Below are 27,075 nucleotides of genomic sequence, written 5' to 3'. Positions count from 1 at the left end.
GTGGCAACAGTACAACATTACAACAGTAATAGTACAAACAGGTCCAGGAGAAGAACACCTTGATGGATTTCTGGGAGGAAGGGAAGGAGGGAGGGAGGGGGCAGCGGCCCTGCAGATGTTGGTTATGCCTGGTCTCAACCGAATGCCTGGTGGAAGAGCTCCCTTTTGCAAGCCCTGCGGAATTGTTTTAGCTTGGGAACTACGCTGTTAAGCACAGTTAAGAACTGCTATTCAGTTGATGATGACATGTTTGCTTTGCATGTTTGCTTAGCATGGCAGTAAGGAGTTGGGAAGGCCCTTCGCACAAAGCTCACCTCAGCCGTAAGCTTTAGCAAGGATTTTGTTTTCAAACATGTTTCTCCCCTCCCCTCCCCTCCCCTCCCCTCCCCCTCCCCTCCCCTCCCCTCCCCTCCCCTCCCCTCCCCTCCCCTCCCCTCCCCTCCCCTCCCCTCCCCTCCCCTCCCCTCCCCTCCCCTCCATTCCAGGCAGTTTGCAAAGTCAAACCGATTGCTTCCAAGGTGCGATAATGCACAACCCAAAAGGAAGACTGGGTAGGAAGGGCAGAGGGAAGAGAGCGACATGCAGCTGCCAGCTCTTATATAACTCTGCCATAATGACCAGATCGAATGGTTGCTGCAGGGGAGAGTTCCGGGAGGGAGGGGGGAGCCAAACGGCAGCTGCTCCCAGGCAGTCTAGCAGAGCTGGGCTTGTTGTCGCACCTGTTCTTCTTACTGCTTCCCAGCCCTTACCTTGCTCACCTGGAAACCAATTTGGCTAGTTTATGCTGCAGATCATAGAATGTAATTTATTTTGCAGTTGAGTTGGAGCCAGGCTGAACTTTTCATCAGTGGGGTGGGACTTTCCTGGCTCCCACTGATCTCCACAAACTGGTGCTCCTGGGGGATGGGAGACCTGGAGGAACAGCAGGGGTGGGGGTCCTGTGGCAAGATGGGAAAATTGTTGGCAAATCCCAATTTAGTATGGATCTAACCCATTGAGTGTTTATATAGATGCAGGTGTGCAGTTTAGAACCTGACTAGAACTTTTGCCTTGAAGTGAATGTAGCTGGCAATCTTTGCAAGTCTTTTAAAATATGTGTTCTTGATAGCTTTTCTTCTCCCAGCAGACAATCCAGAATCTGAGCTGCTGCTGGAAAAGTTAGATTTTTAAAGCTTAGACTGATGTTTCAGGGTAAAACAGGGGCTGATAGGGATTACTCTATTTTCTCCAGGCTAGGCTGCATTCTGCAGATTTTTTGTTTAGGGATCACTTGGGCATGAAATTGGGGTCACTGTGTGGGTGGGCAGGTAGTTGTGAGTTCCTGCATTGTGCAGGGGTTAGACTAGATGACCCCAGAGGTCCCTTCCAACTCTATGATTCCATGATTCTTTGAGAGTTCTATATTGATTCTACAAACCAAAATGTCTTACAATTAAATTAATAATTTTGTCAGTATAAAAACAGCTCCGCAATAGAATGAGTTTTTAGCTGATCATTTTAGGAGATCAAATTGATTATCCTTGAAGGGCTAATTTTCCAAGTTTTGGGGTGGTTAGAAATTTCAATGTGAGCTCTTGTTGCAAGGTGTGTTTGTGCTGCCATTAGGGTTGCCAACTCCAGGTTGGGAAATGCCTGGAGGTTTTAGGGATGGCGCCTAGAGAGGATAGGGCTTCAGGCGGAGATGGACATAAAGCCCTCAGCAGAGTATAAGGCTGCAGAGTCTCCAAAGCAGCCATCTCCTGTAGAGGAGCTGGTTTCTGTTGTCTGGCAATCAGTTTACATTCCAGGAGATCTCCAGGCTCCAGCTGGTGGTTGGCTGCCGTAGATGTCCTGTTTTGCTTCCTTTACTGTTGCCCTTTTTCCCTGATGTCGTTAGTCCCTTCATTTATGTTTCAAACACATTTCCATTGTCTTTCCTGCACACAATCAGTTAGTTGTAGTTTTGCAAGCATGTGTGTATTTTATCCCCAATCGCAGGTGGAGTTCTTTGAACCGTTTTGGGACAGCGGAGAACCTCGGATTGGGGAGAAAGGAGCAAAGGGCTGGAAGGCCTGGATGCATCAACAAGAAAAGGGAGGCTGGATTGTCATCAACCCACCCGGTAAATCTCTTTCTCCCAAAGTGCCCGGCCCCAGGGCAGTGCATCTGACCCCGAACAGAGCCAGGGCCTCTTGGGCCTGGTCTCCAGCCAGGTGAAATGAGCTGCCAGCAGAGACCCTGGGCCTAATGCAAAAATTAGGCTCTAGCAGAATGAAAAAAGTGGAGAACTGCTGTGTCAGGCTGGTTTATGGTGGCGACAGAGAGCAGATGGATGCCTCTCAGTGTGTATGGAGTTCCCACTGAAGTTAGAGGCACTCTCATGCACAGCTGGGTCCTTCTGCCCTGTGGATTTCAGAGAAGTTCATCCACTTAACCTCCTGTGGGCCACACGCTGCTTGCCCTTGCTTACAAGTTGATGCAGTGCTGGATTCTAGAACCACTTCCATTTTGTGCAGTACATTTTGTGCTTCAGCGTGAAAGATTCAGAATAAAGCACAGTGAGCAAGCAATGTGCTCAGAATTCCTTCAGCTATGAGGGCCATGCCCCTTGAAGAGTGAGGTCAAAGGAATTTGCTCCCCCTACTGTGTGGCCAGGAGCCTTTATGGCCGTTGCAGGAGTTCTGGATCCGACCCTTTGTACATAAACGCTGCGTCTGAAATAACTTGATCTGTGTAGTATCTAGGCCAACATCTTTCATCCTGTATTCAAAGCCGCATGCTAGGGGATTCGTGGAGTTCATGCCACAAGCTGTTACCTTTGCAGTTAGTTTAAAGAAATCAGTGGGGTTTCTGGTGAGGCTGCTTGAATATTAAGGCCTTTGTGTGGATGTTTTTTGGTTTTTTGAAGGCCAACTTTTGAAAACCGTCTCCTGTCTTTTGGCTCTTGGGTAGATGAAGAAGAGGAAGATGCAGAAGACGAAGAAGAGATAAAGGATAAATCTCTGCCCAAATGGCAAAATTGGCTCCGTGTAGAACGTTCCCGGGAAGGAAGGCACTGGTTGCCCTGGCGGCCTGACAAAACCAAGAAACAGGCCGAAGAAGATTGTGAAGATCCAGAGAGACAGGTTGGTGTGAGGCACAAAGGCTTGTGCCTGTTTACCCAGCTGCCCAGATGGAAGCACCTCAGTCCTAACACCGTGCCTTTACTCCCTGGAAAGATGAGCATTTGGCAGAACTGCAGAAGCTTGTCTTGTTAATGCCCATTCCTCACAGGAAGTGTGTGTGGATCAAAAGTACCGGTTGTGTGACAAGTCCATCATTCCCAGTCTTTTTACGGATGCATCAATATGGACCAGGGGTAGTCAAACTGCGGCCCTCCAGATGTCCATGGACTACAATTCCCAGGAGCCCCCTGCCAGCTTTTGCTGGCAGGGGCCTCCTGGGAATTGTAGTCCATGGACATCTGGAGGGCCGCAGTTTGACTACCCCTGATATGGACAATACCCTGGGTTTCCATAGTTCTTCCTCTCGCCACCCCCCTCCCCACATTGTTTTTAGGTGGAAGGGCTGTAGGAATCAGACATGCACATTTTCAGAGTTTCTTATACATTTGAGTGCAATTTAGCAAGGAAGTGTAGCCTCTGTGTTGACAAACTATTAAATGTCCTTCCAAAAGATTCTGAAGTGCTGCAGTTTTTAATAGCCATTGTTTATTTTTTTTCTCCCAAGTATTTCCTTGCCAGAAAGCACAAAGTCTGAAGTGTTCATTGTGGGAGTTCTTGTGAAAGTTCCACTTACTGCAAGTGGCTGAAGGGAACAATCTGCTTTGTTATTGTTGGAAGAGGCAATGTCTGGTGTACAAAGGCGAGAAGAAGATCCTGCAGGGGGCAGCAAGAAGAGTGCTAGATAGGATAGTGAGGTCAGGACCTTCTCTCCTGTGAACGGTCACTCTTTGTCTGTCTCCAGATTGCTTGCTACACTTAGGGGCAGTTTCATGCTTCTTCTCGGAAGCCATGTCTTCCAGTCTCTCTCTCTCAGCTAGGCGTGTAGTCAGGCTCTGTCTCTCCTCTGTACTATCAAGTATGGTATTTCTTTAATATATCCTTTTTCCTGTTCTTAATAGAGCATGTGCAACTTCAATGGCATATTTACTCTGCCAACAGTTATACCATTCGTTGCTCTGTCTTCCCAGCAGTCAGACTGGCCAGTAAGAAAACCCCAAGCCTGCCCTTCTTCATGGGCAGCAGAGCGTTTTTAATTCAGCCTCAGTTCTGCTGCATCCAGCTGCTTAATTTCATGCCGTGTTTTGATCCTCGCATGGAATCCCTCCCATAAAACGTATATTGTTTTAGCACCTTTAAATCATCATTGTATGTTATATGTATATTGTGTGCATGTTGGTGGAAAGCAGGGGTAGTCAACCTGTGGTCCTCTAGATGTCCATGCTGATGCTGGCAGGGGCTCATGGGAATTGTAGTCCATGGACATCTGGAGGACCACAGATTGACTACCCCTGCCATAAAGTCACAGCTGAGTTTTGGCAATCCCTTAATGTTTTCAAGGCAAGAGAGTTCAGAGGTGGTTTGCCATGTCTTGCCTCTGTGTCACGACCCTAGCATTCCCTGTAGGTCTCTGATCCAAGTGCTAGCCAGGGTCAAGCCTACTTAGCTTCCAAGATCTGACCAGATCAGGTCTATGCAGGGTAGGGCATACATATGTGTGAAAATTGCATATTGAGCTTTCATGGTTCTGCAGGGCCTGCAAGCTGAAGCTCTTCCACCAGGTCTTTGGTTGAAGCCAGGGCAAGGAAGATCTAGGGGGCCCCTCCACACGTAATGACATCTACCATTTTCAACTGGAACGGAAGGCACCCCTTGACCCCCCCCCCCTCCTGAGGCATGGGACGGGAGATTGGAGTCGGGGAGGAGGTGGGGCTTTTTATTTTGCTGCTGGGTTATTTTAGGTTTTTAATGCTATTTATCTTTTATGTGGGGTTTTATGGCTGTAACCCGCCACAAGACTGTTTCCTGATAATTGCAGGAAGTAATTCTAATCTAAATAATAAATGAATAATAAAAATTTTAAAAACATCTGTACATGCCTGTAAAACCAGCAGCAGAGAACTAAAACAAAAAATACAAACCATTTTTTCAAGTGAAATGGGGAACATTGGTGCATCCCTAGTCCAATTTGCATTTTGACTTGGGCCAGGTCAGTTGCATGCTTTGTCTGGATTTTTTATCCTCCAGTTTCTAGAATAAATTCTCGGCTGGTGCTGCTTTAGCCCTTCCATCTGTACATAATGCCTCTTTATATCTTTTTGCAGGTTTTGTTTGATGATCTTGGTCAGTCCTTAATAAAAATTTCCAGCCCGGATCTTCAGTTTCAGTTGCTCTGCTCATTCTTGCAATTCTTAGGAGTTCCATGCAGGAGCCAACTCCTTCCTTCCTTCCTCTACATAGCAATGGATGAGAACAACATCTTTGGTCCTGGGCAGCACAAGCAAAGCCCTCTGACTTCCTTTGACTTGCCCCTTTCCGGAGTCAGTCGTATTGGTCAGATGGACTCAGTCACCCAAGGAGGAAAGCGCATTGGCCACTCTAAGGAAGGGGAGGAGTTCATACAGAACTTCTTCCATATGATGTTGCCTCTCTTTTCAGTAGAGGAAAAATCGAAACTTTCCTTGTATTGGCTCCAGTACGAAATTGCAAAGGTAATATGTGATTTTATTTCTAAAGTCACCTGCTATGAAGAGGCAAATAAATGCAATGCACGTATATACTTATACTATAGTTTAAGCACTGCAGAAGGAGTCACTGCAGGCAGGTCTCAACCACTGATGGAAGCCGTTTGGGAGGGAGAAGCCCAGGGGCAGGTGGTCCAAGTCCAAAGAGACTCTCAGATATTTTTTTTTGATTGATGGTTGTCATCGTCCTAGGGAGAAAAAATGTTGATTTGTTTATAACCAACCCTTTTAGGGTTTCCAGGCTACCTGCAGCCACCGGCAGGGGATGTGGGGGGTAAAGGTTGCCAGATCCAGGTTGGGAAGCTCCTGAAGATGTCGGGATAGACCCTGGGGGGAGGACAGGGACCTCAGTGGGGTACAGTGCCAGGAAGCCCACCCTCCAAGGTAGCCCTTTTCTCCAAGGGAACTCATTCTGTAGTCTAGAGATGAGACGTAATTCCAAGGGATCACCAGTGCTACCTGGAGGATGGCCACCCTAAATCATTTGGATCTGGTGTTAGTATTGAATGACAGCTTTTTGCAAGGATAAGTGTGTTATCAACCGATTTGTGCTTATTCCACCAAGTATTGGGTATTTAAAAATTCAGAGGGCAGGTGAACAGAAATTGTGGAGGCCTACATCCTCACTCTTGGAATGGCTCGGAGAACCTCAGGACAAGAATATTTAACTTCTGAGCCCCAAGCAGAAATGTATTGAGAGGGCACAATTCTGTGGTGGGTCAAGATAAGTTTAAAAGACAATAAAGGCTATAATTGTCGGAGGTGCATATTTTTGCAGTGGTGGTAAAATGTTCAACAGCAGCACACGATTTGTGCAGTCTCCATCCATATTAAGTTAAAAGATGGGTTTCCTTCTGGCTAATTCAGAGGATTCTGAGGTCCCTTCCAATTCTATTATTCTGTGATTCTATGTTGGCCACTGAGTGCTACGTTGAACCACACAGAAACATAATGGCTCCCAAAATGTGCTTTCTAATAGGAGTATTCTCCCCCCCCCTTTTTTTTTTAATTTATAACCTGCAGGTCTCCCAGTGTCTGAAAACAGGAAACAAAAAGAAACTAAAATCACAAGGCAAGAAGAGCAAAAAGCTCGCCAAAAATCTCCTGAAGGCACCGGAGAACAGGAACAACCTTTCCCTTTGGCAATTCTACGCCTATCTGGAGTGGCTACTCGGCAACACGGAAGACGCGAGGAAAGTTTTTGACATGGCTCTGAGCATGGCAGGAGCCATGGGAATCGGCAACCCGCACCTCTGCGCCATTAGCCTGCTCTACGCTGAACTGGAGGCCGAGCTGCTGGGAAGCCTAGAAGGTGCTCTGGACTCACGTGCCACTCACATCCTGACCCGATTAACAGAGAAGGGGCCTTACGTGCCGTACAGCGGACAGGTACCGTCGGTGAACATTTTGAAAGCACGGAAGACATATGAGCACGCGCTCCAAGATTACTTGAACAACAGCCCTGCGTCTGACCAAGAGCAGACCAGCGCTTCCAGGCACCTGATCAGTTTGGTTGGTTGTTACAGCCTTTTCCAATATATCACTCTCGGGATTGATTCTGCAGTCTTGATATACAGGCAGGCTTGTGAGGCGCTTAAAGGCGAAAGGCTCGGGGGTAGTCAGGCTTCCACCAGGGCTCTTGAAGCCCTGACGCTGATGCACACAAGTCTGCTTCGTTACCACATGATGACGAGCGTGTCTCCTTTGAGACCTCTGCGCGAGGCACTGACGGAGGCGTTGCAGGTGTATCCTAGCAACCAGCCCCTTTGGAGGGCGTACATCCAGGTCCAAAGCAAGTCTCACAGTGCAAGCCAAGCACGGCGGTTTTTTGACGGCGTCACAAGGACCACGGAATCTCTGGAGCCCTGGCTGTTTGCCATACAGGCGGAGCTGATGAGGAAGAAGCTGGTAGAAAACGTCCAGAGGTACGTAGCGCAGACCGGTGTCACAGTCAATTGGTTGAGAGTTCTTAGGGGTTGCGGGTCCAAGCTCAGGCAGGCAGGGTCCTTCAGGGTGTGACTTCTAGCAGGCTGGCTCCGCTCTGACTTCAGAGAGTGCCCCTTGCATCTGCATAGCCGCTAGGTTGCCTGCGTAGTGCGTGGTCGGGAGACAGTCATGCTCCGTGGCCCAAATCTTTCCATCTGTGGAAACCAGCCAAAGGTATCTGAGCTAGGTTCCTAATAAGAGGATCCCAGTTTAAGCCCCATGAAGCTCCCTGGGTGTACCTAGCTGGAAACATTCCCAAGCGCATTATGTTCATGCATGTCTCTTTCCTTGGAAAGTCCAAAAGTCTTTAGACACAAATGCCTGAGAATTGAGGCAGTAAAACCACAGAGCCACGATATTATGGTAGTCAAACTGCAGGCCTCCAGATGTCCATGGACTACAATTCCCATGAGCCCCTGCCAGCGTTCACTGGAAGGGGCTCATGGGAATTGTAATCCATGGACACCTGGAGGGCCGCAGTTTGACGACCCCTGGCTTAAATAGTTGGGCTTCCTATGCCTGCTTAGCATTGCCTGTTGGACAGGTTGCATTTGGGGGATTGTCCCGTCTCATGTTAGCTTCAAAAGGAGAATGACAACGGTGCGTCACAGGCCTTTTCCTACAGTTTTTTAAATCCTTAATGTACTTAATTTTAGCACGGGAAAAAAAAGTTCACGTTGTCTGCAGTTGCATTTCTCACGTTGGCACCACTGTTTTTGTTTTGGCTGTGTTCCAGGGCAACCACCGGAGACGTGTATGCCACAATCCCTGAAACTGGATTAACGAATCGAATCCGAGCTTTATTTGAACGTGCAATCGAGACTGAAAATGGCGCTCATTGTCCCTTGCTGTGGAGGCTGTATATATACTTCATGGTGAGAGCGGGTCAGCTGTATCTCTGCCCCCCCCCCTTCCCCGATAACACACCTGTATGAACACACATGAAGCTGCATGATCCTGAATCAGTCCATCAAGGTCAGTGTTCTCTCCTCGGATTGGCTGCAGCTTTCCATGGTCTCGGGTGGAGGCATTTCACACCGCCTGCTATCTGGTTCTTTTTAACTGGAAGTGCCAGGGACTGAACCGAGGATCTTCTGTATGCTAAACAGAGGCTCCGCCACTCAGCCACAGCTGGAGCTGTAGGTACAGAACCCACACTCTGCTCGTGTAGTAGCTAAATGGATGAGAAGCTGTGCCTGCTTAAGTCAGTGTCACATGTCCTGTCCTTAGCCCATGTCAGTAGCTGAGTCTGTTCCTGTAGAGCTTCTATCGTGACATGATTGTCAATAAGTTGTTGTTGTTACTATTTGAATTTATTACCTTCCCCTCTCAGTGAAGCCAGCTCGTGGCGGGTTACGAGATAAAATAAGTAAATACAAGTCCCCTAAAAAAACCCCACTAAAACACAGCAATTAACAAAATACAAAGCCAGCAACAAACACGACGACAAACCAACCCCCCACCAAGGTCACCCGGCTGGCTGCATGTGGAGGAGTGGGGAATCAAACCCGGTTGGTCAAATTAGATTCCGCTGCTCTTAACCAGATAAGGCTCTACAGCAGGGATAGTCAACCTGTGGTCCTCCAGATGTCCATGGACTACAATTCCCATGAGCCCCTACCCCTGGTCTACAGTATGCTGAGGGCTGGCATCTGGAGGGATGGCAGGATGTGTTGGAGTGGTGCATTACAACATTTACATGGCCTGTCTCGTGCATTTAGTGAAGGGAAGGAAAAAACACAAGAGCTGGCATTTGAGTTAAAATGCGTATCTCCAGAATAATTGTTGTATTCTACTGCATTATGTGATGATAGTGATGATACACACTTTTAAAAAGAATAAAACTTCCCTGGAGAAATCCTCAGTCTGAATTTCTGATAATATTTTCTCTATGAAGGCGGTGGCACATGTACACACAAAATGCTGCCATTTGGAATAATACATCTGTATTTAAAATGTGTTTCAGATTTCTTCGGGGGATACGGAGAAAAGTAAAGGGCTGTTCTACCGAGCTCTACAAAACTGTCCCTGGGCAAAGGTAGGATTCAAGAAGTTCTGTTAGGTATCTTCCTTGATCTTTCTTTTTTTGGTTAGTTTTTTTTCCCCCTTTTATATTGTTCTGAATTATATTTTTTTAAGTTTACGGAATTTGTAATAACGCCTACTCCCCTCCCCTTTAAATATAAAGTTAGGGCTGGGAACAGAGACTGAAAGGAGCAAGACCGAGGAATGAAGCCTTGAAGAACGACGTGTGAGGCTTGGGGGCCAAGGTGGTGGGGCGCTGTCACTGATTTAGTTTCCATTACAACCTGCTTAATTCCTTCTCTGTGGTTGGATCAAGGAGCAGCTAATGCAAGGGAAGTGATGGATGAGGGGTTTTTCAGTGAACACTATTCATAGTCATTCATTGAGATGCAAGGCAGATTCCACAGTATCAGTCAGTACAGTCAGTGGGATAGGAGATCCCCTAAATCAGTGGTCCCCAACCTTTTTATCACCGGGGACCGGTCAACGCTTGACAATTTTACTGAGGCCCGGGGGGGGGGGGTAGTCTTTTGCCGAGGGATGTCGCAGTTACTTGAGCCCCTGCTCCACTTGCTTTCCTGCCGCCCCCCCCCCGACTTTCCGCCGCCCGCTAGGGGGTTCTGCCAGGAGCAGCTGCGCAGTGCCACTTCGAGGGGGAGCCCCAGCCATGGCGGCTGCTGGAGGCAGCAGCCGGGGAGGAGGATGAGGAGGAGCCTGGTACCAGCTGATCGACGGACCGGTACCAGTACCGGTCCCTGGAACGGGGGTTGGGGGCTGCTGCCCTAAATAACGTAATAGAATTCAGATTTCAGAAATCTGAAAAAAAAATCACATAAGTGTTGACACAGCATGTTAAACGATGTAGACGTTACATAGTAGAATATTTACAGCAAGAGAAAGGCCACATGTGCTGTAATGTAATCCATAGTCCTTTTCTTTAAAGAATTTTTTTGAAGCATCTTGTTACTGCATAGGCCTGTTACCTGTGTCAGAATGTCCTCCTGGATAATTCGGTTTTGCACAGCTTATGAAATGTCCAGAGAGCAAGAGCCATCCTGGCCTCATCAGGCTGGGGCCAGACAGAGAAAGCACAGGGGCGGGCAGCTCTTGCAGCGTGGCATGTGCACAAGGCCTTGCTCAGATGAGTGAAGTTGTCATGGCGCGTAGGGGGAGAGAGTGTCCTGCAGGTATGAGGCTCCACAGGACTTTGTACGTGAAAACCAGTAGCTTGAATTGAACTCACAACCTGATGGGCAGCCAGTGGAGTGACTGCAGAATGCACTATCCATGCATGCTCCTCCCGGTTCCTGATAATGGCAGAACTAAGGGATTCTGAAGCAACTGGGGTCTTCAGGTTGACTATGTGGGGAGCACCGTAGAGGTAGAGGTGCATGCGTAGAGTACATCACAGTTGTCTAGTCTTGATATTACTGTTGTGTTAAGCTAGTGGCAACCTTGACTGAGTCAAGGTAGAGGGCCATTTTCTGGCTCTTTTCACCTCCTCCTTCTCCCAGCAGTCTCCTGAGAATTTCCAAGAGCTGATGCTTGGGAGTCCCAGGGACAACATGCTGTGGGAGGGTCTGCGAAGAAAGGGTATTTGGTAAGATCTACCCTTCTCTCCTTGACTAGTGGAATTTTCACTGGCACAAAAAGTTTTCACAGCAGCCCCTCTGGCATTTTTGTCCGCAGAGCTTCCATGGCTATTAATGTCACCTACAGGGATATTTCAGGAGGCTCCTGGGGGAAGGTGGGAAAGATCGGTGATCGTCTTCTGCAAAACGGTTCATATGATTCAAACAACCAACTTCATTATTAAATGAGAACTTCTTCTTGCAGAAAGTGACGGCTGTTAACATTGTGTTCGTAGGTACTGTACATGGATGCCATCGAGTATTTTCCAGATATGCTGCAAGAGATTCTTGATCTTATGACTGAGAAAGAGCTGAGAGTCCGGGTCCCCATTGAAGAACTGGAGCTGTTGCTTGAAGACTAAAGCAAAGAGTTTGAGGATATGAAGACAGGAAATTGTCTTTTTAAAACAGGCTCTTTGATTACAGCTGGAGACCTCCATGTATTCCACACATTTTTAGCTGGCAAGAAAATCCTGTTTTTCTTGATGCATTTTGTCATCATTTTCCACCCAAATGGAATTTTTTCCCTTTTTCTGCAGTGATCAGACACACTTAAGATTCCATGACCAGGGCAGAAAAATGAGAAAGCCTGAGCTATTCTCTCCCTTTATGTTGTAGATAAACACCCCCTCATGATTCTTCTTCCCCGTATTTATTTTGCAGGTTTAAAAGAACTAGACTTGGAAATGGGCACTAAATATGACTGGTCTCACGAGAAAAGTGAAACCTTGTAAAGGGATTTTCATCAGTATGTCATGAAACATGACAATTGCGATGTGAATATTGCTTGTAAAAATACAAAGTGAAATATTTTTAATTCCTTAGGAGTGTGGACTGCCTTTTAAAGAATAAATATTTTGTAACACTACTTTCAGGGACTGTTTTTCTGTGTAATAGACTGGAATTTAATCTTGCTTTAGCCTGCCACAAAATCCATGTGTACTTTCACACTTATACTTTCCATAATCCCAGTTGTCAGAAGGCAATAAAATCAGTTATTATGGGACCTTCCTGTAATGCAGGGGTAGTCAACCTGTGGTCCTCCAGATGTCCATGGACTACAATTCCCATGAGCCCCTGTCAGCAAATGCTGGCAGGGGCTCATGGGAATTGTAGTCCATGATCATCTGGAGGACCACAGGTTGACGACCCCTGCTGTAATGAATATGCAGTACAGCTCAGGGTTAGCTTCTTCCAGTGGGTTGCAGTTCCCTCGCAGATGTGAAGGCGAGAGGGAAGGGGAGGCACAGGTTGATCAAAGGTGATGTCGGCAGCCAGAGCTGGCTGTTAGAAGCCCAGCAATTTTGGCTGCATCATGTTGGCTGGCTGACTAGTTGAGAGTGGGACATGCAAATGTCTGGAAACTAAAACCGCTGTGTCACAGGAGAGAGAAATGTGCCCTCCCCTTTTTACGTTTTCTGTGGTTTTGTGCTTTGCTTGCTTTTTAAAGCCCTGGAGAGTGGAAGAGGTCTAATTTATAATGCATGAAGCCAAAGCAGCAGAGTCTATGAAAACCCGTTTCCAAATAATTTGCCTGCATGAATTTAATAGCCTTCGCGAAAACTATCAGCCACAACTGCAGAAACTTAACTATAGATAGTGGAAGGATACACAAAACTAGCAAAGTCTCCCTTCAACAGAGCGCCCAGAAACTTTGGTGGCACGCATGGTTTGCAATGCAGGGACTAAGACGCACCCATGTTGCTCGTTCCACAACAGGAAATTCGTATGCCAAGCGATAATACTACCTGGAACCATTAAAAAAAAACACCCCAGTAAAAGTGAATTTGGAATACCCCCAAAAGAGTTCAGAGTGTGTATACCATACCTCTATCACTAAAGCCTGCCTTAAGTGTGTTTTAGCAGCAACAGGCGACAGCCTGTTGACAACAATATTAGAAATAATAGTTACAATTATGCACCTATCTGGATTCTCAGCACCCCTTGGGCATTCCAGCTGGGGTTTCTTATTAGAAAGGTCATTGTGTCAGAGCCCACAAAGAAACAGTGTTAAACAACTAATGGTCTTTAGTGCCTTTTATGAAGTGACCACTGCTCTAATGTGTCTCAGCAGTTGCTGTGAAGAACAATCATCTAAATAAAACGTTGGACTGGCTTGAAATGTAATACAGTCCATCAACAACCAGGCCACTGAAGTATTCAGTTGGGGTGTTATGAAGGGTCTGGCCACAGACCAGGCTGTTAACTGGATGTCAGTGGAGTCACAGTAGGATTACTGAGATGTTTGCTTCAGCTGAGGTAATTCCTTGGTGGGGACGGGGGATTATGTTTCACCACAAGCTTTTTTCAACTCAGGGTTCCCTTCGCTTGCTGGGTTGACAGTTTATCTGGCCGGCCGGCCTTCTGGACGAGGTGAAAAAAAATAAGCATTTCCCATCTGATCTGGAAGCAGGGTTTTTGAAAATACATTTAGTGATTTATTTAGTACATCTTTTACCTGGCCCTTCCTCCCATGAGATCAGGTTGGCAGAGAGTTTTGATCAGGGGTGGGCAAACTGTGGCCCTTCAGATGTCAATGGACTACAATTCCCATGAGCCCATGCCAGCAAATGCATGGGAATTGTAGTCCATGAACATATGGAGGGCCACAGTTTGCCCACTGCTGGTTTTGATGGTGAGGAGGGTTGTTTGTAGATAGAATAGGCTGCTTCAGAGGGTGGTGGAGTCTCCTTCTCTGGAAGCTTTTAGGAGGAGATTGGATGAGCACTTGCCAGGAGACTCCCTGAAAAGGGCCTTTGTGGTTGCTTCCAGCTCTCATTCTGATTCCCCTCCATTTCATTTGCTTGGTGACCCTGTGAGGTAGGTTATAGTGTGACAAGCTTAAGGTGACCCATTCAGTTTGATTGTGAGCAGCTGTTTATTTGTATATAACTAGGGGCGAAGTCCATTGTACCCAGGACTACAAGGGGCACTAGCACACGTGCCGGCACTGTGGATGCTGACCCTCCCACTGCCTCATTCCCTGCTGGGTCTTGAGATCCAGCGTGTTGGAGGTGATTAAACAGGAGACTCTAATCTTAAGAGCCCAGATTGACACCCTCCCCCCACTCCTCCTCCATGTGCAGCCAGCTGGGTTGCCATCTGATGGAGAGGCTGATTCTGTGAAGGCTCAAGGGGGTGGCAGGTTACAGTGGATGGGCGGCAGGGTTGTGAGTGTCCTGCATAGTGCAGGGGGTTGGACTAGATGACCCAGGAGGTTCCTTCCAACTCTGATTCTAGGCTTCTATGAGTATGTGATGAACCTGTGGCACAGACAGCTGAGTTCCTGTGAGAGTGCAGGTGAAAACCAGCCCTTTCCCCCACAGCTTGACTTGCCTGAGAAAAGCACCTTTTCAAGCAGGAGAACCAAGCAGCCGGACCAGACCGATTAACTACTAAGCAGCATGTGACTGTCAAAAGAACTGCTGGCCAGAAAGCCAAGCCAGTGTTTGTAGCCCAGCTGAGGAGCCCCTAAAGACAGAATCCAGCCCTCGTTCTCCTTACTGAGCACAACTGAAACACAATAAGCAGAAGGCCACTTGCTCCTGCCAACCCCTCTGTGATCATGCTCTTCCAGCAAGGTCTATTTCTAGGGCTGAGCCCTGTCAAAGCTTGCCTTGCTCAGCCTGAGAGAACACTAAAGCAATTGGCTTTCTACATGGCTTAAATTGTTCCTCGGTGCCACAAGAAACTCCCTCAGGCTTAGAATACATCTTTCATAATTTGTAAGCGGAGAGAAATCTGCTTCCACTTAACATTGCGTCTGTAGCACTGCAGTGAGATAAAAATAACACCCAGCCATGCAAAGCAGAATCCCCATTGTTTTGCATGCCTACTGGGTTTATACTTAGCAATCCAACAACTTGATCAGAAATTTAAGAAGGAAGTTTGGAAGGGAAAAGTAGGAGACCCTGTCCTATCCTTGGGCAGCTATATAAAAAAATTCATTATCGAGTGTCCCTAAGGGCAGATCATTTTTCTCTTGCAATGTTAACAAATATCCTGAAGAGGGCAGTCCTTCACAGGGCCTTGAGAGAAAGGTTTTCTCTCACCCCATTCTTTCAGCTCCCATAGAACTGAGGCTGATTTGTGTAAGGACAGGAAAGCCAACGCTCCAAATAGCAACCCATCTCTGACAAGAAGATAAGCCACAGTTGGACTGAACCACATCCCCATCCTCTCTGGTCCATGAAAGCCTGCATTTATTTTTATTAATTAATTAATTAATTAATTATATACCGCCCTCCCCGGGGGCTCAGGGCGGTTTACATTTAGTCAAACTTTGCCTCTTAAAAGCCATTGTCTGTCTCCAAGCCAGGCTGAAGTCAAGTTTCCAAATCTGGCTTGGAGGCAAAATACAAGTTGTGACCATCTTAGTCTACTTGGGTGCTACAGAAAACTCGTTTCCGAAAGTGAGAGGGCAGGGTGGAGAAGAAAACAAAACTCTATGAACCCCATCGATGGTTCAGGCAGTGGGTCTAAGCTTGGTCAGTGTGTCAACAGTGATTTGGCATCCTGTTTCTAGTCATCTAGGTAGCTATGACACCTTTTCCATCTTTACTGAACAAAACAAGGAAATTAAATACCAGGAGTTGCCTTAAGTCCCATCTTTCTCTTCTCAATGACTTCACTATCAAGCATGACATTTGTGACCCAGAAGTTCAAAAGGCTGGAGGCATTTGACCAAACCAGACACTGGGCTGCATCCTATCTCTTCACTCTGCCAAGGGCAAGGAGCTCCACTAGCATGAGGCAGAAATGCTTTTGATGGTGAGATGCACCATCCCCTCCGTTAAGTGCTATTCCCTTTTTCTCATTGGGGTCTTCTTTGTTCTGCAACACCAGCATAGATTTGTTTTGCCTTTTCCCTACAAGTAACTCTGGCCTTTGCCTACTGCCACTTTGTGAATACGGTGCTTCCGGGTAGGCAGGTCTGAAAGGAAAAGGAGCAGGACCTTGTTCAACCTTCCAACTCATAGCCCTCCAAATTCATTTCCTCGCATTATAAAGTATTTTCTAGCAGTTTTAGTCCCCCCCCCCCCCCACAGGGCCTTTTTCAAGGCATTTCTATAATTTATTTTCAGCTCTTCTCTGCAAAAAGATATTTGGGGGGATTTAGCAGGTCAACCAGTTTGTAGGCTGACAGGCAGGAAGACAGGCCAACACTACCTTCTTAAATTGTGACCCGACCACTCCAGTTCATTTGGAAACCATCCTTTTAATGGCACGTACAGTGAGTCAACGACAACAACAGAGAAATCTAACCACCGTGCTTGGAGCAGCAACCCGAGGTTTTCATTTTGTCCACATAGGCCTGTCATCTTTTCTGTATTCGGACAGGTAGTCCGCGAATCCCAGCCGCGAATCCCCTCAAAAGTAAGAAAGCAGTTAAAGATAGAGGCCCTCTGGGGTGCCCTCCTGTTTCTTGTAGAGCACATTTTCTTTTGACTTCTTGAAGTCTTCATTTGTTACTTTCATCCTCCGCTCCCTCAGAGCCATCAGGCCTGCTTCGGTGCAAATCGCCTGCCGGAGAGGGGAAATGATGAGCGCATTGGAAACCATTCTGGACAGGGGTAGTCAAACTGCGGCCCTCCAGATGTCCATGGACTACAATTCCCACGAGCCCCTGCCAGCGAATGCTGGCAGGGGCTTGTGGGAATTGTAGTCCATGGACATCTGGAGGGCCGCAGTTTTGACTACCCCTGATTCTGGACCTCACATCATCAAAAATGCTATGGAAGCATTTCTCAAATGAGCCACAGGCCACTTCTGGCAACATTGCATGGCTGAAACGGAAACAGAAGCTTGCCTAGACGTATCTCACCTTGATATCGGCACCGGACAGGTCGTCTTTAGCCATGATCAGTTCGTCCAGGGTGACATCATCTGCCAAAGTCATCCTGCTGGTGTGAATCTGGAAGATGCGCTTCTTGGTCTTCTCATCAGGGAGAGGAAATTCGATTTTTCGATCAATGCGCCCTGGAGATGAGAAAACAACGTGGGTGCAGTTTTTGTAGGCAAGCCACGGAAGGCTATTTATCTGTGCATCAGATTTACCCGGGGGGGGGGGGGAGGCTTTAATTTTTATAAACAACCACCAACAGAATCAGGTATGCCTTCAATCATCCCTGCCCTAGAGCATGCAAATAAAAAATATATAAACATATTTTAAGTACAAAGTCAACATCTTTACCTGAACCATAACAGCATGCAAAAATAAGGACTCTGCTTCTTATGCTTTACTGCAAGATTCATTCTTTGCACAACTCTCTCAACCACAATGAATCTATTCTGGAAATAACTGTTTTGCAGCCATGCTCTTAGTTTTGCAGTTGTACTTCCAACAGCCAATCATGGAATTTGGGCCTTATTTTTCTTGCCCTCTAGTGTTTTCATGGCAGACTCAATGCGGGGTGGTTTGCCAGTGCCTTCCCCAGTCATTACCATTTCACCCCCCAGCAAGCTGGGTACTCATTTTACCAACCTCGGAAGGATGGAAGGCTGAGTCAACCTTGAGCCGGCTGCTGGGATTGAACTCCCATCCTCATATGCAGAGCTTCAGACTGCATGTCTATTGCCTTACCACTCTGTGCCACAAGAGGCTCTTTCTAATCCCTAGCAGAGTCCAATCTAGCTGTGATAATCGCATGCAGAGCTCCTGCTTGAGTGTGTTAGGTATAATAATGACACAACTTTACAGTAAGATCTCTGGCTAATAGGGAACTGGATTCCCCAACCTGACTGATAGAAAACCTGAAAATTTTCAAAATGTAAGTTCGGTTTCCATATTACAAAATTCAGCCAGGACATTTTTACCCCCCTCCAACAAAACTCAAGAGTAGCGCACAAGAATCTGCTTTTGTATTTAACAGCCCTGTGCAGGTCAGGTTAACGGAGCACAAGTGGCCCACGGGCATACAATGAGTTCCATGATGTGAGGGTTTAAAATATAGGTCCCAGCCTAAAACTCAGCCCACTACACTATGCCACAAACAGAACGTGGAGCCTGCAATATAACATCCCTGGACACTGCCAGTCCCATTGTTGGAGGCTCCCCCATGCCAAAATGTCAACCAGGAACTGCCCCAGAAGAGACTTCATGCTCTGAGAAGGGCCGTGGACAATCCCGACATTGTAGCCCATTAATCACAAACCACATCATGAGATCTATACATTTAGTCAGATACTGAAACGAACCCCTCCCCAAGCCCCAATCCGCTTACCTGGCCTGATCAAGGCCGGGTCCAGCGTTTCTATTCTGTTCGTGGCCATGATCACCTTCACGTCTCCGCGGGAGTCGAACCCATCTAACTGGTTCAGCAGTTCCAGCATCGTCCGTTGGATCTCCCTTTCACCCCCCGAATTGGAGTCATACCTTCGAAGCGCAAGAGACACAGAACAGAACCTAAGCAAGATGCAGACAGCTCTCTCCACAGAAGACAGCAATTCCTTTGTGGCAATAAAAGCTTCAAGTAGGCACAAGTCAATTACGTCCAAAGCAATGACTACTTGTTGAAAGTGTGCCATTCTGAGGGTCCAGTGGAACCTCTCAGGGCAAGGCACACCAGTTTCTATGGCTCAGATAACCATCCATCAAGCCAATGTCCTCTGAATCTCTCAACTCACTGGAGGAATCAGCCTAACAGAACCGAGCAAATGGCAGGTGGTCTAAAACTGACCCACAATGTCAGAACTTTGCCTGCAGCTCCTGCAAAATGAGGATTCTCCTCCTCTTTGTGGTTTTCCGCTACTGTGGATTGTGCTGTTCATAGGTAGCAGAGACTTCTGTGAACATCCCCGCCATTCACCTACAAGCTATATTTCAGAGCAATGCAACAGCCTACTATTAAGAGGCATGTTTTTAGTTCCCATGGCAACTACTAGGGGTTTTACAAATTACAGTCCCAGAGGATGGCACTAAAAAATACCAGAATTTTTCTCATACTACCTTCAAAACTTATTCCTAATGCAATTTTATTTATTTTTAGTTTTATGCCCTGCTCTTCGCCAGGGAAGACTTGAAATTATTTCAGGCAAAAGTATGTGACCATACAAAAGTTTTTTGGGGGGGACAACACCATGCCCAACGTGAGCCATTAGCAGCCTAGCAACAAACCGAGGAAGAAAATCAGATTTTCAAAATTAGCATTTCTGTTTCCACACGGAAAGCGATGAGGATAGCCTACCTTTTGGTACCAATGGCATCGATTTCATCGATGAAGACGATGGAGGGGGCATGCTCCTCTGCGACTCGAAACAGCTCTCGGACAAGCTTCGGACCATCTCCCAAGTACTTCTGTATAAGCTCAGAACCGACGACTCTCAGAAAGGTGGCCGAGGTCTGGTTGGCCACTGCTTTGGCTAATAGCGTCTTACCTGTTTGGTTTTCAACAGACAGCGCACAGTTAGAGCTCCCAGTGACTCTTCCCCAAAATTAATCCCATTCAGGGTTACTAAGGAGTTCCCACAGAAGCTAAGGTGAATTAAGAGCTGGTAGAGAAAAGCGGCATATAAGAACCAACTCTTTTTCTTCTTCATTTCCCACCTCTCTTTCTCATTGTCACCACCACCTCCTCCGCCCCTATAAATGTATATTCTTTATTAATCTAACAAGCAATTCAACTACTGTCTTATAAGTACTTAACATTCAATTGCTTCTGTAACTTGAACTCATGTTTGGAACTCAGCTTTTTGAGAGAATATTGAGAGGCAAGTAGAAGACAATCCTCACGTTATTTGTCATAACCGTAGCTAGTGGTTTCAATCTAGACACTGTAAGTGCTGAAGACCACGCCTCCCTTCCCCACTTCCTGCTGAGCTTTGTGGGTAACCCTGGCTCTTGGGCCTGATGGAGCCTTGGAATGAGAGTGGAAAACTTGAAATGGGAGGTGGAAAACCAGTGAAGACAGTAACATGTAGCACCTTCCTTCTGACTGCTGCACTGTGCTGGTTCTTTGCATGACAATTATTAGAACTGAGCAACAAACAGATGGACGATCAGTTACCTGTGCCTGGCGGCCCGTACAAAATGACTCCTTTGGGTGGCTTTATACCCATCTCTTCATAATACTCAGGATGGGTCAAAGGGAGCTCCACAGACTCCTATAATGAAGCAATAGGTCTTTAAAGCAAATCAGCTTGGGGAGATGGATCACTGTAGCTGTTTCCATTTTCCTAGTTATCAAAGTTCTTTGTATGCACTGCCTTTAATAGGCAATGGACAACATCAATACTATTCTGAGGCAACTCCTCAGGCAGGGTTGTAGCCATTAAACACAACACTTCTCGATACAGTAAAAAAAAAAAGTCAAGTGACTAAGACTTTAAAATGGGACACCAAAACTCAAAGCTTCACTCAGCCTGCACTGGCTTGGCCAAGTCACTCTCAGCCTAACCCACTTCACAAGATTCTTGCAGAGTGTGCCGTCTCTCTTTAGAAATACAGGAAGATAAAAGTAACAGATAAAGGTTTACAGTGGTCATCTTTGTCTCTCTGCACCAAGTTCCAAGTATAACTGGAATTCTGTGAGTCACCAAAACACAGTATATTTCAAAGAAATACTAAACTGGAATTCATAGTGTAGCTTTAAAAATAATTATGTACCAGAGGTCGAAAGCTTTTCTACTAATCAGTACAAATACCTTGATTTCCTGAATCTGGTTATCTAAGCCACCAATATCCGCATAGGTCTCCTGTGGGGCTTTTTCCACCTTCATCACAGTCACTAAAGGATCGGTGTCATCCATCAGAACCCCTATCACAGCGTGGACCTAAACAAATGGCAGCAGCATAAACAGGTAAAAGAAGGCATCTCACACAAGCAAACTAGTCCTTTTGAGCACTTGGCTCACTAGAAGCAAGTAGCCAGAGATTTGGGGGCTGAATTACCATTGGTCTGCAGTCCGCACCCATCAGTGTTATCTCCCAGGGATAACAAGAGGACAAGCAAGGTGCAGAACTTGCCCAGTTACAATAGATCTTAGGCACGACTAGCTCTCTTCACAATGCAGTCTTTACCACCTTTGCTACTCTAAATTGTCATTTTTTGTAGATATCCTTCTATATGCCAACAGGTATTAGAAACGTAAGCAACACAGACCTGTATTTACAAAGTTGCCCACCTCCAGTGTTTTAGATGAGAGCTTTGCACCAAAAGCATTGCTTACCTTATGGTTAAGTAGAACGGAACATCCTGGCTCTAGCAAATCCTTGTCGACGAAAGAAAGAATACTGACATAGTGTTCCGATCCCACCGATGTAGACACTATGGCATGATTGTCATCAATGATCTCCTCCAGAGTCCCTACAGACATTGGAGTTCCTCTCAGATCGTCTACTTTGGATCTCTCTTCCTGTAAACAAAAAACAAGTTGCAGTTGTGTGTTAAGAATTGCTTGCTATCCTCACCAACCTTGGCTTATTGATTGTATTTATGCTGTCCACCTCAACCAGCAGCTGATCCCCAGAGAAGAATAAATGTAATTTTTTAAAAAAACGTTAATTATATAAGCATTATGACTTACGTAATCAGAAAGGATTAAAATATCCAGTAAAATGAAAATGTTCAACTGGATTAGAACAGCAGAAACAAGGCCAGAATTCAAAATTTGAGAGTAGGGGAAAGGAATCTGGTAAAGGCCTGGGAGAATAGAAAATTTTCCTAGCGATGTGAAAATAAGCAAGGTATCAAGATGAGTGTCCCAAAATTTGAATCTTACGACTCAGAAAGCCTACTTTTTATAAATTGTCATCCACTTTGCCTCCTAAAGAGACTTCAGGGGAAACAGAGAGAAAATGGTTTTAAGGCATTATTCTAGTTCTAAGCCAAAGTCAAAGGAAGCTGCTATTATGCAACCTTCTAAGTGCAACCTTTGGGCTTATTTGCAAATACTGTTTTAATTTGTATTTTAAAGAACTAATTTCTGTCCTTAAGTTACACAGCACAGCATCTGCCTTTAAAGTGGCTGAATGAAAAAAGCCTCTGTGGCACATTTAGGATGCTTTAGGATGCTTTGGGCTGATCCTGCATTGAGCAGGGGGTTGGACTAGATGACCTGTATGGCCCCTTCCAACTCTATGATTCTATGATTCTACATTAAAAGTTCAATTCTTAATTGTGGCCCAACCATCTGAAGACAAGGCGCACTTGCTAGATGAAAGAGATCAAGGGTGTGGCAAGCTTCTAAACAACTAGCTGTATGGCTAGATGCTGAACAAGCACAGATCTGAACATAAGACATCTATTGGTTAAAAAAGAATGTGCTTCCCAATAGGTACCTCTTGTTTTTCTTCTAAAGGTTTCATCTGTTCCTGGTTTCTAATAAATTCTTCCTCCATCAAGAGATAATCTTTAATTCGCTCAAGTTTCAAGAGTTTGAGTCTGCATTGGGTGTGAGGAGTTACTGCAATCAAAGACAATGGCAAGAACAACATTCAGTTGAGGAGCATACAGGACTATTTTCCTTCCACTGTAAAAGGACTTCAAGCATTTACCTCTTGCACAGAACTCCCCACTGTCCCCCTTGATCTGGGACATCCTTTTGCACTCTCACCAGAAAGCAACCTTCCTGGACTTGCACTGGATGGTGCCACAACTACCTTCCAAGACTGGAATGTCAAGAGTCTCCTGCTTGACACAAATCATGTGCCAGAGGACAAACCTTGGCCAAACACAGGACTCCTTCTTTCAGGCTTCACTATGCTGATGATTATACTATGTTAATCTGGGGATTATAACTGGAAATATTATAACTATACTATGTTTAATTGACTCTGAAGACAGGATTAAGACGTTAATACTTAGATCACTGATTTAATGTACCTAAAAAGTGATTCAATCAGTTGTAACAACTGATTTTTATCTCTATTACTTGGAGAGAGATCTGATCCCCAGATTAGTTCCGAGCTCTTGTATCATCTGCATCATGGTGAGTCACTGAAGCTATAAACTACTGTCTTACACTCAGGCTGATAATTAGCCCATTTAGGCCCGTACTGACACCCCCCCCACACACACACACACACTAACAGGCAAAGACTGTGCTCAGTCTTACCAGGTATCTTTGGAATTAGCAATGCAGCCAACTAAACCTGGGTCCTCTTATACATGAAACATGCACTCTAGAACTGAGCTATAGATCCACCCTAGCATACTTACAAATCAATTGTGCTTACCCAGGGGAAGTTTGCTGGCAGCATCTGGTCCCTTAGTTTTCTTCTTCTTTTTGCCAACTCTAGTTGGAACTGGGGGCTCATACTTCTTCTTCTTATCCTTTTGATTAAAAAAAACCCCAGAAACAATAAGAAAGTCAGAACCAGTATAGAATTGACTCCAAGAAAGCTTGTTTAGGAAAGCACTACAGTATGAAGAAACGGGATTAATTCAAGGGGAGGGGACTTCACATCCTCACTACCATGTAATTGCTGTGGTCCTACCATTCTAAATGGGAACACAGCAAAGCAGCCCACAGCTTCAGCCAAAATATGAATGACAGCCACTGAGAAATGGAGGTAAATAATCCTAGTGATCTCCAGGTACATGTTGCACTGTTTCGCAGACTGCTGAAGTAACTACTGTCTCTTTCTTTCACTCTCTCCCTTTCAAGTGTAGAGTTTGTATATGTTGCAGACACTCTAGTTCAGCCTTTCTCAAACTTTTTACCGTTGAGAAACCCCTGAAACATTCTTCAGGCTTTGAGAAACCCCAGAAGTGATGCCTGGCAAGCCACACCTTCCTGCCATGCCCCCAGAAGTGACATCACCTAGGCGATCCCATTAGATGTGGCTTCACAATGCCACTCCTACAGCACAGGAAGTGACAGCACGGAAATATTTTCAGATGATCCGTGAACACCTGCTACCAGTTTGCTCTTCTCCCCCTGCCAGAAACATGACCAGGGTAGGCCTATGCCACTCCAACACCTCCACCCCCTCCAACTCCAAAAACAGGGCCAGAACAGGCCTATGCCCCCAACCCTCCTGCAGTTAAATTAAAATAAGAATATTTACCTCTATGGACTCCAGTTGCTACCACGTGTGATGAGCCACAGCCAGCAAGGATTTGTATGGCTGGGGCTCTTTACCTTCCCACCTCCTCCAGGCCCATCATCGGCCATGGAGGGGTCGGTTGATATGACTGTATGCAGTCATATCATCTGATAATTTTAAATTTTAAAATCGGTGAAACACTTCTGGAGCCATTGTGAAACCCCAGCGTTTCATGAAACCCTTGTTGAGAAAGCCCACTGTATTGAATTGGAGCCTGTATGCTATGCTTTACAGAGCTTTGATTTCAAGGTCCTCGAATGTTCAGAGGAATATGTCTTGCTTCTCTGGCTAAAGGGATTCATGAAACCTCACCAATTTGTCAGAGAATGATTGAACTTCTGTCCCCACACAACAAACAGATACAACACAACTGGTATTTCAAATAGGTCTGTTGTGGATCTGCCATTATGACAAATAATAATTAAAATAAATGACAGACCTCTTTAGACCAACCTATTCTGGTACAAAGCATGCACAATTTTGAATTAAAATCTCTTTGGTAATCCCCATATTAAAATAACCTAATGTTTTAGCATTATGGAGAGAGGAAAAAAAGTCTTTATATCAATTTTTTTAAAGTTACTTCATACAGATAGTATCTTTACTAAACAAATCACTTCAGAAATTAATCTTTAAATACTAAAACAGCATATGATATAATATAAATTCATGTTTGCCTTCCCAAGTAGCACTAAAGAAATTTGCTGCATATACCAAACCTGTAGAACCCCTGACAAAGATATTTTCCTCCCCATATTTACCTTGTCATCCTTTTTGCCACCCCCAGGACCATGTCCTCCACTCTGGCTTTGACCCTGTGGAGAAAAAAAGGACACGAAAATCTGAAATCTGGTGTAAAATAGACAGCTATCGTGCTTAGTGAAAATCAGCATCTATAAACGTGCATATGCATAATTAAAACCCTCCAAGTCCAGTTGTGCCTCTTGTGGCGCAGAGTGGTAAGGCAGCAGAAATGCAGTCTGAAAGCTCTGCCCATGAGGCTGGGAGTTCAATCCCAGCAGCTGGCTCAAGGTTGACTCAGCCTTGCATCCTTCTGAGGTCAGTAAAATGAGTACCCAGCTTGCTGGGGGGTAAACGGTAATGACTGTGGAAGGCACTGGCAAACCACCCCGTATTGAGTCTGCCATGAAAACACTGGAGGGCCTCACCCCAAGGGTCAGACATGACACGGTGCTTGCACGGTGCTTTACCTTTTTAAGTCCGGTTACAACAAAGTATACCCAAAATTCATCCTAAAAGGCATTTTAAATAGACCATAATACTGTGCAGGGAACCGTTTCCAGACCACAGAATGGGACAGCAAATAGGCTGGAAGCTTAGCAACCGTAGTTAGTGCAGCTTCACTCCTTCCTTCCAAAGGCTTCCTCGAAAAAAACAACAACCCCGTGAGGGATCTGAAACTCGATCTTCGGTATCCTGGCCCCAAAGAGTAATCACCATATCACACTGGCTCACTCCTTAGTGAATTAAGCACTACAGTCCTCTTCCCCCCCCCTTCTGCCCCTCTTAGGGGACCCTAAAAGGGGCTCCCCGGGTTTAGACTTCCCCTCCCCCCTCCCCAGACACTGAGCCCCCCCCCCCCCCCCGACCCCGATCAAGACTTGGCAGCACCCTGCAGCCCACCCGAGGCAAGACAATGACGCCGCAGAACAGGGCGAAGGAGGAGAGATCCTGCCTCGCAAGAAGGCCTCCCCGCCCTCAGCCAGCCAGCCAGCCAGCCAGCTCCCTCCCTTCCCCAGGACCCCCAAGGTCGGCAGGAGGGTCCTGCGGGGACAACGACAACCGCCGCCCCCCGCACTCACCATTCTGCTCGCTCACTCGCCGGCGGCCACCGGAAGTTTGGGCGCTGCGCACGAATGACGTGAACGAAGTGAGACCGGTACGAGTCCTGACGAGGGACAAAAAGCATGGGCAAAGCGCGCGCCTGGTTGGCGCCGTGGTTTCCTAGGCGACTGGCTAGAACGCCGGTCCCGGAGGAAGAGAAGGGAGGGCTGGTTAGTGAAGCAGAACCACGTTACCCTCCCGGGGGATGTTCTGTGGCAGATTGCAAAGCCGTTTAATTGGTTTGCCAGCCGGGAGGTGGGACGTGTGGAGTTATTGGAGGATTCCAGCTCCTCTGCTGACTACGCAGATCAGTTCCCCGGAAGGAAATGGTCTTTAGGAAGGCGGGGGTGTTCATATCCCCACAGAGCTTGTTCCCCAAATTTTGTCCTCCGTAGGCAGACCCCCCACCCCACCCCCAGTATCCAGGAATTGTCCTTTTTTTGACCAGTTTGAAGCCTTATATGTGGTTCTCACTTCTTCCATGTCTTCCTCACAACAACCTTGTGAGGTGGGTCAGCCTGAGAGATACTGACTGGCCGCTGCAAGATCAACTAGCGACTGAGGGGAGATTTAGTAGTCCTGGTTAGGTCTGCTGCTCACTGGCTCTCAACTGTAAAATAAAACGGATGCCTAGTGGCTCCCTGGATGGCAAGTGTGTATTGTGGCATGAGCTTTTGTGTATCTAAAGCTCGCATCTTCAGATAGTATGGGAAGGAAATCAGTTCTGACCTCCCACTGGCAAAAGCTTATGCTGGAATAAATGCTATCTGTCTTTAAACTGCCATTGGACTTGTTTTGTTTCGCTAGAAAAAATT

The 27,075-nt window shown here is 46.3% G+C and overlaps 2 protein-coding genes across 2 annotated transcripts in view; one reads left to right on the top strand and one right to left on the bottom strand.

Annotated features, from left to right (window-relative positions):
• The window catches only part of NRDE2 (NRDE-2, necessary for RNA interference, domain containing), a 31,079-nt gene extending 18,844 nt beyond the window's left edge, over positions 1-12,235 (top strand). The window contains exons 8-14 of the mRNA XM_077323476.1: positions 1,978-2,101; positions 2,932-3,104; positions 5,306-5,692; positions 6,749-7,650; positions 8,448-8,586; positions 9,678-9,749; positions 11,604-12,235. Of these exons, the coding sequence (XP_077179591.1) occupies positions 1,978-2,101; positions 2,932-3,104; positions 5,306-5,692; positions 6,749-7,650; positions 8,448-8,586; positions 9,678-9,749; positions 11,604-11,729 (1,923 nt within the window). The 3' untranslated portion in view covers positions 11,730-12,235. The remainder of the gene's footprint in view (positions 1-1,977; positions 2,102-2,931; positions 3,105-5,305; positions 5,693-6,748; positions 7,651-8,447; positions 8,587-9,677; positions 9,750-11,603) is intronic.
• A 4,330-nt stretch (positions 12,236-16,565) lies between these two features.
• Positions 16,566-26,394, bottom strand: PSMC1 (proteasome 26S subunit, ATPase 1). Its single transcript, XM_077323475.1, has 11 exons — positions 26,239-26,394; positions 25,177-25,230; positions 23,543-23,639; positions 22,646-22,770; positions 21,535-21,720; positions 21,010-21,138; positions 20,373-20,469; positions 19,554-19,743; positions 18,591-18,742; positions 17,192-17,346; positions 16,566-16,890 (listed from the first exon to the last, which is right to left on the bottom strand). Exons 1-11 carry the CDS (start codon positions 26,239-26,241, stop codon positions 16,756-16,758), a joined length of 1,323 nt encoding a protein of 440 aa, XP_077179590.1. The 5' UTR covers positions 26,242-26,394; the 3' UTR covers positions 16,566-16,755.
• Positions 26,395-27,075: the final 681 nt, after the last annotated feature.

The sequence above is a fragment of the Paroedura picta genome, chromosome 2, assembly GCF_049243985.1.
Source record: "Paroedura picta isolate Pp20150507F chromosome 2, Ppicta_v3.0, whole genome shotgun sequence".
NCBI lineage: Eukaryota > Metazoa > Chordata > Lepidosauria > Squamata > Gekkonidae > Paroedura > Paroedura picta.
The sequence above is the reverse complement of the archived record's forward strand: the minus strand, read 5'-3'. Positions and strand labels throughout refer to the sequence as shown.